This window comes from Corapipo altera, unplaced genomic scaffold (genome assembly GCF_003945725.1).
Source record: "Corapipo altera isolate COAL_440 unplaced genomic scaffold, ASM394572v1 0, whole genome shotgun sequence".
NCBI classification, from domain to species: Eukaryota; Metazoa; Chordata; class Aves; order Passeriformes; family Pipridae; genus Corapipo; species Corapipo altera.
The window spans coordinates 13,765,504-13,776,848 of NW_020884872.1; the positions used below are offsets into that span (position 1 = coordinate 13,765,504).

General features: G+C 38.0%; 1 protein-coding gene across 1 annotated transcript in view; it reads right to left on the bottom strand.

Annotated features, from left to right (window-relative positions):
• Positions 1-233: 233 nt before the first annotated feature.
• PHEX (phosphate regulating endopeptidase homolog X-linked) overlaps positions 234-11,345 on the bottom strand; it is a 97,068-nt gene continuing 85,956 nt past the window's right edge. Inside the window, exons 17-22 of the mRNA XM_027645828.1 lie at positions 9,971-10,038; positions 8,081-8,211; positions 5,076-5,141; positions 4,874-4,978; positions 3,026-3,102; positions 234-583 (exon numbers count right to left, since the gene is read on the bottom strand). Coding sequence (XP_027501629.1) covers positions 481-583; positions 3,026-3,102; positions 4,874-4,978; positions 5,076-5,141; positions 8,081-8,211; positions 9,971-10,038 — 550 coding nt within the window. The 3' untranslated portion in view covers positions 234-480. The remainder of the gene's footprint in view (positions 584-3,025; positions 3,103-4,873; positions 4,979-5,075; positions 5,142-8,080; positions 8,212-9,970; positions 10,039-11,345) is intronic.

Below are 11,345 nucleotides of genomic sequence, written 5' to 3' on the forward strand. Positions count from 1 at the left end.
TATGAAAATGTTGTATCACTCAGCAGATCAGATCTGACTTTATGGCAGGTCTCATGAATTTCTTCATCCGGAAAGAATAAATTTTGTGTAGGAGCATTCTGCACAGCACCCCTGCAGAGCAATAGATTAAAACTAGATTTTAGCATTTACCTCTTGCTCAACTATAAATCAGGAATTAGAATTGATAATGGCAGTTATCCATCAAAAGCAATGCAACTGCAGATGAGCAGGAGTAGTTTTATGGATAAAATGAGTTACTTTTTATTATTATCATTAAAGGAAACCTCTTCTATTTGGAATGTTTCTAGGCTCTAAACAGGGATGATTAGATCCATGCTGGTCATCAACATGGATAAGGAAGATGCATTTGAAGTAACACCTCTCCAGGTTTCAGAACATTATTCTGAAACTCTAGCAGTGGTCTTGAGCTCAGCAGTTCACATTGTAGACTCCTGTTGACAGAAGACCTGAAAGGGACATCTACCACAGCCGGCAGGATTGTGCTCCTCGGTTCATCGTCGTATTCCTCGGGCAATTGAAAGCTTTACGGAACTCTTCAAAGTTGCTCATGGCTCCAATAACTCTGCAAAGAGAAAAGGGGTGACCATGCAGCTTGCCTTCTGTTAAACACCACAGGTCTGCAAGTGTTTTGGTGTGTTCACTTCAGGTTGAATTTTCAGGCTTTCATATAATTTTTCCATAAATGGAACCAAAAAGTTCAGGAGAAGCACTGCCAGTTAAAGCTAATAGGAAGACAATCTTATTTTGTTTGGTGCTTTGAGAAGCATCTTGCTTTTCTAGAAACTTAATGAAAAACAAATGCATTTTGTAAGACTATGTCCTCTAGAACAATTTTCTAATCTGACCCTTGGCAGCAAGGGTGGGAGATCAGCAGTAGCCTTGCACAGTGAAATCCTTCTTCCAGCACCCGCCAGATGCTGCAGTCCAACAGGCATGTGCATGTAAGCACACACTGAGGTTATGCTGGCAGTGGTTTCATTTGGATCACGTCAGCCAGCTTCCCATAACAATGCGCTCTGCCCACCATGGACACACACATACATTGGGACTTCACAGCTGGAGGGGGAAATTAGACCCTCTTATTGGGCAGCTCAGCCTCACACCCGTCAGCATCTCAGCTCCTCAGCTATTTTGGAAATGCAATTTCTGAGCCTTCTGCTCTGACCAGCTTCCCATGCTCTCTTGCTTCCACCACAGGTGGTGTGGTACTGAAAGCACAGCACATCTCTGCCTCACACAAGATAGACAATGTGTCTGCATCACAGACTGGCACCTGCAGGCATAGGGGAAGAGCTTGCTCTTTGTACGCAATCATGGCTCCTGCTTTCATGTCTTCATTATTTGATGCTCTCAGAAATTATTATTTTACCATTGCTAGATTAAGATTGCTGCTTTTTCCTATGCCTTTAAACAACCTGGAACTTACTAGCCTGAAATTTGCGATGGTATTAAAGAGTTTTCTGAGGTAAGAGCAGAAAAGTATCTACTGAACTATTAATTGTATGCCTTTCTATTGTCTTTGTTAGGCACTGAGAAGGAATTTTTCTATATTGCAGACAATCAGCTTCTCAGCATAGCACAGCATGGTATAAAACATTCTTATTACATTGATTAGACTTTCAATGAGTAAGAAAATTTGCAGTCATCTGGCACAAAAATGTCTAAAAGTCATTTTTGTAGGGAGGATTACAAAATGAGGATAGGCTTCAAACAATATATACAGTTTTACTGTAAAAATATTGCAGATACATATTCAGGGACTGGAACAGCAAGAGCTGGTCATGCAGAACAGCTGTTGAAGTTGGTGGGAATTCTGTCTGCCATGTCAGGGATTTCAAAGTGAAATTGGCCTCCAAAAATAGCTAAGACACATGTTAATACTGAAAATCTGCCAATTAAAAAGAAATAAAACCAGAATCTATCTAGTGAAATATCTTTATGTGTGCATGCATGCCACTTTTCTACCCAGGTTTGATATTGCCACACATTAACTGTAAAATCAGAGTGGGCTGTCTGGATTTCATCCCACTGAATTACAGTACAGGCACCTTTTCCTGAACAGGTTACCCTGAACTCCCTTGGTAATCAATAGAAAGATGTACTTGCAGAGTCTAAGTAATTTAAATTTATTACCTGATGAAAGATTATATATATGTATATATATACATAGAGAGAGAGAGTACTGTATTGGAGACACTTCCACTATGAATCAGCTTGTGGAGTTAAGATCCTTCCTCCAAATAAAGAGGTAATGTAGCACTTGACTGAGGGCAAACACACAATTCTTAGTTAAGTAAATACGACTGACATGAATCCCAACAGAAACAACTTGTTCTTGGTCACACAAACTCTGTGAAGAAGATGAGAAATAAACTTTGGCTTCCTAATTCCTATGTAATCTTTAAAACTTCCCCCTTCCAACCTCTCCTTGGAGTTCATGAGTGTCTGTGGTTAGCGGAGTCTGTGGGAGGCCTTTTGGGGAAAGGCACAGTTACTCTGGACTATCACAGCTCCTTCAAGCAAAGTGTCAGTTGAAGGCCAATGGAAGAGTATAGTCTCAAACTAAATTTACAGGGCATGTTTTGCTTTGCATTATCAATATAATTCAAGGTAGTCACTTAGAAGCTTTTAATGAACTCAGGCAGATTAAATCAAGGATGCTCCTAATATTCACTGTTTTCTAAACTAGAATTGCTTAGGGAAAGAAAGTGATAGATGAGGCATTTTACATACTCAGGCCATGATTACAGGACATCACAGGGATCAGACTGCATTCTGGTTCAAATGCTTTTGAAGGTAGATGCAAGCTCCTCAATTTTACAGAAGAGCATTTGTAACAGTGAAAGACAAGCTAATAAAACCAGTTCAATTTCAATCTAATCCAACAGCACTGTCCAATTTTGTGTTTGCTCTTACTCCCCTCTTAAAATGCTAAATTTCAGCACTTCTGTTCTGCAGTGATTGATTCTGTATGTATACTGAGGAAATACATTATTTGCACTACCTGAATTGTGGAGGGCTGTGAGCTCCAGTATATATTTGCTCCCTCGCAGATTCTGGTCTAAAGGAGTTGCATCTTACCTAATAAAATATAAAAAAAAGAAACAGGTACATTATCTGGGATGACTTTGTAAGTAAAGTAGAATGTAATGTCACTGTTCTTAAGATGCCTATTACTGATAGAATGCATTAAAGGGAAAGACACCATAAATTCCTGCTTTGTCTCACCTTTGCTAACCTGCGGTTTTCTGTTGGTATATTCTCTTGTTTTTCAAATCCTCTAATGGATCCACCCACTGTTTTTCTCTACCCACTCTATCCCATCATCTAATCACAGCCGCTTTACTAATTCTTTTTTTGAAGTTCTCTATAATGGTAGCTTGCTTTTCAGCTTATGCTGCAGCATATCACACCTTAATAATTACCAAGCCTATTTCTTGGTCTCAAAGCTATGTCATTTTTATAAAAGGTACATATAATGATGCTTATCATCTCTAGACTTGAAGATATATTACCTGACATATTTATTTCACGCTGAAATGTCAGTTTCTTTTGAAATTACATATTTTCCACATTTCCATCAGTGTTCCCTAATTCACTAATTCTGATAAGATACTTAACCCAATTGTAACTAAATACAAAACAGGGTGGGCAGAATATTTGCACAGCTGAATAATCCCTCTTATGCTGTATCCATTGCATGAAAAATCTCATTTAAGTTGCCCCTGCCTTACCCAACTCCCTGCATTGAATGTTCCTATCGACAAAATCCTTTAAGCCAGATAGCCCATAGGATTTCAGTGGACTTCAGTGCAATTTTGTCTGGCTGAAGACAGCCCTGACAGTTTGAATAAGTCTATTCAGTTTCTGGAGCTCTGTGGAAATAGGTTGAGCTCAAGGGTACCTTGCATACCCTGCTCTCACTGTGCATGTGCCTCCCCTATGAGGGTCCACTGGACACGTAATTGCTGCAGTGGTCCTGTAATACTCCTACAGCTTCGAAAATTTCTTGGAGAAAAATTCACACAGTATGAAACTTAATTCAGCATAAACTACCAAAGTGGAATCCTTTCTCTGCTCAGTGTTGTCAAACTGAAATTGCCACAGGCCCATAGGCTGCTACACTGACTCTCAGAAGAGAAATGATTTTCATCCCGGACTGGTTGCATTGGGTGCTGTTTCCTCAGTTTGGGATGATTGCATTCCTTCAACTGGTGTGCAAAGTTTTATAGTCCAACTTTTACTTCTCATGTAGGGAGTTTGTCCCAACTTGTTTAACCAAATAAATAATTTCTGATCCTCTCCTGTTCTACATTTTTTCTAAAAAAATCACACTCCTTATCAAAGTTTTGTTACAACATATTTAGTGTACATATGGGAAAAAATAAACTAAGACTCTCTTCACTGCTGCTTAGTTTCATTGAACAACATTAACAGTAACAAATAGTGGTGATACATTTTCAACAGGAATGTGTGGTGGAAGCAGTTAGAAACTGCTGTGTATTGCAAGCACCAGAAATCTGGGAAGTTGAAAAATGGGAAAACTGAAGGAGGCTAAGGACTCAATAGTCACAAGAAGACCCTTAGTGGAAGGAAGTAGCAAGAATAAAGAAAGCTGCTGTAACAACACTGTGCAAACACAAAAATAATTTCAGCAGTTCTGGCACAATGGATAGATGAGGACAAAGAGAAAAAGAGAAAAGAAATAATAGTCCTGTGAAAAGTCTCTGCTTATATTCTGAAAAGTCTGGGTTTGGATCATGTGGATTGTTGAAACAAAGCAGGCTCATCCCTGCACTGCACATTGTGCAGGTTAATAAGTGGGGACTTGGAAAACATTTGTGCTACTCACATGGGCATAACTCAGAAAGAAAAGCTGGTTGTGTGTGAACTCAAGGCCTGGCAGTAAAGGCTCTTCTTCTCCTCCCCTCTTTTCTGTAATCCATTTCCTGTATGCCTGATAAGAAAGAGATACTAAGTGCCTTTCAGCAACATGAAGATAACCACAGCTTTTTTTCATACTACTATGTTTCAGATATTTTTCGTCTGCTTACCCTGAAAGCTTCTCTCAAACCTCCATTATCTGCAATGTTTTCTGCCAAAGTCCTCTTGCCTTTCACCTGACAGAACGAAAGAACATCAGTCATTTGACCTGTTTCTGAACTTCCTTCTTGATCAACTTCAAGAATGGGAAAAAGTAAAACAAGGAGAGAATGACCTCAGCCAATTTCAACAGTCATAACTTTGGTTAAGAAAACAGGGTTTCAATGGGAAAACTGTCAGTAAAAAATTTTCTGTGATGAGTTATCCTGGCTCTGGTCCTAGATCTATGTAGCACAAAATATAGTAGATAAAATGCACTCAAGAATCCAGACCCTGATCTTTGATCTGATCATCAGTAATTTTCCCCCTGAGGACTGTTTTTATCTGGTTATATGTGAGATCCAGTAGTCCCTTTTTTAAACTTTTATCTAAAAGGTTATATTTATTTCTCTACATAACTCTTCATATAATACTGGGATACTAAAATAACTTTTAAGTTGTAACGTAAACAAGCATAATTAAAAATAACTGTCAGAGACAGAATTAATATTGATAGTATATTCAGTGCTCTAAAAATATCTGTGAAGAAGATTCCTGTTGCTTCTCTCTGGTATTGATTCCAAGAGCAAGAGTAATAGCAACAAGGATATATTTCAAGAAGCAGCACTGCATAAACTTTGTGAGAAATCCAGCCTTCTGGCACTACCAAGTGCAATATCACTGTGAAGAAATCCTAATTTCTGCTAGATCAGCATTACCTCTGCTCACCCAACCTACTAAGGTCTTAGTGTTACCAACTGTAATTGTAATTAAGCAGTTTTGCTCTCTATTATGCCTTGAATAAGCAAGATAATTGAGCAGAGTTTTGAACAGAGCTATGAAGGTCAATGCTGGCCTGCAGCTGTAGGCTTTCCCATGCCACAGGGATCAGTATAGTGGGCTCACCTTAGTTCCAGGATGCTAAAAGGGGGGTAAACGGAGCAGAAGAAGTAAAAAGATCCAGGACATAGCTACGTATCTGTGCCCCACCACTCTGTGCAGATGAGCGCCCAGGTTGGCCTCAAAACAAGTGGCTTGATGCCTTGGGTACAATGTTACACCCAAGAGTGCAATAAAGGAGAAAAGGGAGCATTAGACGAAACGCCAGCCCTTTCCTGTCAGCTCTCCCCTCCCCTCAGGAGGCTAGAGATGGAGGTGAAAGAGACGTTTTTAGGAGAAAAAGTGCTGGGACACCAGGGAACTTTCATACACACCAGCTACCTTCTTTTTTGGCCTTTCCTTGCAGTGGGCTTGTGAAGCAGACTGATTTAGAGTGTAAGATGAGAGTAACCTCACAGTGGCACTTGGGCCACAGGTCATTTTAATAAGTGGAAGAAGTCTTTCTGCTGACCTCAGGCATCTCTGGATCAAGTATTTGAGACTAGTCTGTGCAGACAGTTTGTGACAGGGCTCAGGGACCACGATAAGCCCTTTATTTGATGAGATGACTTTGTGTGATTATTGCACTCTGAAGCTATTTCTATATCCACTTTTTCTGTCATTACACTTCTCTTCTCCAGACATTTTTATTGTAAATCAGAAGAGAAGGAAGAAGAGTAAATAGGCTTCTTGACCCATGAAAAATATTCATACAGAGGTAAATACCCTGCAGACTATTGATGTGACAGGTAAAAATAATAAAAAAAAGATCTTTACTTGCATAGCTCTTCATACAAAAGCTATAAAATATGGCAGAAAATATGAGGATTTTTCTATCATCTAAAAAGTTCTTTTGGTTATCCTGTGGAAATGGGATGACAAGGCTGTGGGTAACAGGATCTCTCTAGTAAGCCCATTCATGGACTTCAAAGGCAGTAGCTACACTGGAGAAGAACTTCAGACCTACCTCACCTCAAGAGACAGTGCAGGAGATGAAGGGGATGGCTAAGCCAGTGGCAGAGGCATGGAAAGGGCTCAGCCACACCCCTGGGGAAGGTTTTAATGACCTTCTTTAAGTGGCACTTTTGTATTGACAGTATTTTGTCCTACATATATCCAGGAATGAGCCTGAGAATTTTTATTTGTTGCTGGACTTCAGGCTGGACCATAACACGGCTTCATTTTCTCTGAGACTAACACAAGCAGCCTGGGAAAATGTTAAAATTATTGCTGAGCATTCTATGTGACCTCTCTATCCTTAAAAGGCAAAGATGAAATAGTATTTCTAAAATGTAAATAGAGGTGATAGAATTGAGTGGGGATTTCAGTATGTATTTTTTCCTGAAACTTAAGATTAAAATCATGTCCCAGCCAGCATTACTGGAATTTCAGCTATTCATTTCTGAAAGTCTGGGATTTATCCTATTTATCTTCATTTTGGACATATATATAATGTGTACATTTTCAGGGAAGCCCATAGCTCTGATAAAGAATCAAACAGAAACCATTCGCTTGCACTTTCTTTCTCAATCCTTTTCTATGACCTACTGCTATCATACTCCTTTGATTAGACATACAAATGGGATCTGTGTGCATGCATGGAAGAAATTGCCAGAGTTCAATCTGAAATAAAGTAGGGTTTATGCGTCCATTTTATAAGCACAATAAATAACAGGTAGAAGTGTTAAAGAAATCTATAAAACATGCTACTATATTCTTTCTAAAAAGAGTGACTGCTCAGTTTTCATTACAGACCTCATTTTCAGAAGACATTTAACATGCTCACAATAATTAGACCAGCCCTGCTGAGTGGCTTCATCTTCTTCCTCTGATTCCAAAACAATGTGATGGGGAGAAGTAGTTTAACCCTGTCACCTGGATGTGGGTAGTGGTATTTGACTGGACTAATCAAACCTGACAGACAATTTTTAACACAATTATTCACTTCAAAAAATCATTTGTTGTGAGAAATGAAGTTGGGAGCCTAATATCCCAATACACTGAGATTTATAAAAAGAGAACTTAAAAAAAAAAAAAAAGGCACAACAACCAAGACTCCTAATGTACGACTGTTTTCAGTCACTGGTGGTTTACATACATATAAGCCAGCTCGTTTCCAGTAGTAATTGTTGTATTGATCAATCATGCACTTTGTTTTCTCTTTAAATTTTTCTTCAGAGTTAGTTGTCCACCAAGGGTCTAAGTTTCCATTTTTGTCATATTTCCGACCTCAAAAAGGAAAGAAAGAAAACAAATGTTTTTGCAGGAGAAAACTTTTCCAGTTTAGGAATCTGTCACCTGCACAGAAATGAGAGGTGAATGTCTTCATGCAAATGTGTGTACAAAATGGATAGGATCAATGAGCAAAATCTTGACCCCACTCAAGTAGAGCAGTGAAAATCTGGCATTCTATTTATTGTCATCATTTCCATTTTTAGAAAAAGATAGCAATGACTAATGAGTTCTATAGTACATTTTATAATTACATAGTGTAAGAGGCATTTGAGCTTTCTCGTAAGTCTAATTGTATTTTTCATCCTCAGTTCATATGTCCTTGATTCCGTAAATGTGATGATAACTAATTTATTATTAATTAATTCTACACTTGATCAGAAAAATAACCCATTTCATGGAAAATTCTAAAGTTTCCATTTTTTATTTTGGAACAAAACCAGGACATTTGAACCCTATTCATGGAAACAAGGAGAATACCTACATCCCGTTCCCCAGGCTGATGGTTATAGTACTGGCTCATGGAAGTTGCAGCGTCAGATCCCTGCTCCCATCATTTGCAGAAGAGTATCTAATCTCCATCATGACTCCAGCCAGTCAGACACAAGACATGTTTGGACTTCTTTGAAAACAGGTTTAGCTGCCCATGTGGATGAAGAGAGGTAAGGAGCAATGATAGATGATATCAGGTACTGAAGATGCTTTCTTTCATCTTTTTATTTCTTTTCTTTTTCCCTGTGTGCTCTCTTGTTCAAGATGACAAATTCCCTAGAGATGTGTTTATTTCTATATTTGGAAAGTAAGCACCTGGTAAAAAGTCGGGGTCTGCTCAGGGAATCAAACCTTAGGTTCCTTTCTGATTGGCAGCAAACAAGATGGAGATTAGATACTTACCTACTCAGGAGGTGGGAGTTTATGAAGAAAAATGTCTTCATTCTGGAGTGTTTGCTGACACAAAATGTTGTAGAGCAGTGCCAACAGGATACCAGGATACAAGGCTTTATTTTTGTTTTGGGGGGAGTTGTTTGTTTGTTTTTGTTTGGGGGGGATTGTTTATTTGTTTGTTTTCTTTAGTTAAAGGTGTTCAGTGTAGCACAACATAAGCCAACTCAAAATTTCTCGCTGGAGGAGGTTCATGTTTCTCTCCCTCTGCCCCACCCCTCCCCACCCTCTTTCTCTCAGGAGCCTAATTTTTAAAAGCACTTTACTGAGATAGCCAAAGCTAGATAGTGGTAATGCCCCACTCCATCCAGTTTGTCAGGACAATTGGATTGACATTTTCAGACCATTCTTCTTTTTTCCCCCTCTCTCTCCTCTTTTTTTTTTTCTTTAAATTTAATATTTTTGCAACACCTTTTTTGTACCACTCTTGTTCCAGTATTGTATTTTAAAAGTTTCATATTGTCTTCTGAAAAATGTCAAAATTGAAATGAAAAGTTTTCTTGGAAGTAATTTTTATGAATCGGAAGTTATCCTTTTGCCCTTCCCACCTCCCCCCATCAGGACTTTCTGAACCTGTTGCTGATTTAGTTTCCATTCAAGACAAACAGAAAGAATCAAACTTGTTGCATTTCTTACCAAACAAAATCCAGTTCAGACAAGCAAGATTCTGTGTAAATAAATCTAATAAATATAGCTTTATAATTTTTTCACACAACTCAGCACTGTTAAAAAAACCCCAAATAATAAAAAAACTAAAGCACCTAGAAGTCAGCTTTCTAATCTCTCAGCTCTGTAAAAAAAAACTATCACTCACCATTGCTATCAAATCCATGGGTAAACTCGTGGCCAACAATTACTCCTATGGCACCATAACTTAATGACCTGTAACATAAAGAAAACATTTTCTCAGAAAGTGTCCACACTCATGAACATCAAAGGACAAAAGACCTCAGGAAAGATAATTATTTATTTAAAAGGTGTACAAAAGGAAAATCACACCTGTACAAAATTTTTACTTAAAGTTGTTGAAAGTCTTCATGTTAAACTCTTTCTTGTTTAAAAGAAACATTTAAACTAAAACTCTGAAAGCATTGTGATGTTTCACTCTTCTAACCAAATCCCTTATGAGCATCATATGAGCTCCAAAATATCTCCTTCAGCTGACTGCATTGTGCATATTCTAACTGAGAACAGGATAAAGTTATAGGTGTAACTATTCTGTCAGCATAACCATGAAAAAGAAGACATCAAAAGCGACAGTGGGCTTCCATCCTGTTGGCTCCAATCATTCTTCCCTGGTATGCAACAAAGACTATACTTTGTAGAGCACTAAACAGATCTCCACTCAGTTTTAAAAATAAAGGTCATACAATTTCCTTGCACCTGTCCTGGAACAGGGCATGATACATAGTCAGATTTAATGTACTGGAGAAACAGAATAGAAAGAAATATTTTGTATTCCTGATTGGCAATTAATTATTTTTTCCTTGTTATATCCAAATAAAAATGCATCTGAGAGAAATAGGGATGAAAGGGAGAAAAGTTCAGTCTTTTTAACACCAAATGCAGTGGATATCATGTGTGTAGGTGATGTACTAAATGCATCTTTTATTTGTTAAGTTGGTTTTTATGATTTTAATTATTTCAGTTATTGACATGCTATACTTCAAAGTGTCTTACAGTATTTCTAACACATTGTATTGAAATAGGAGAAAGGCAGAGGGTTTTGAAATAACGTGTTATTACTGGACCTAATGATCCATAGTACACTAGTTGCTCATCTCAGACATGCCCAAAAAGTATTATATCATTTAATTCCCTCTGCTCCCATGACAATCCTTCACTTTGTTTTTTACTTTCATGAAAGGTACTTTCAAGCATGTGATAAAATCTTCGTACTGTTTTTTCCCCCAAGTGCTATTACAAACCTTCTCTAAAAAGTGCTGGTTAAAATTATGTATTTCAGCAATGGAAATATCATCCTTTTGTGCAACAAATTTGTTATTTTGTGTAGCACACAGTGATAATTACCCATAATAAATGCACTATGTTAGACTTGTTTTCCACATCTGAAGTGAAGTGGTTATATGGGATCTTTTGTAGCTGGAGAAGTATAAATATAATGGCACAAAACCCATAATGAGATCAAGAACCAAGCCCTATTACTAAATACATCTTGTTTTTCCTCT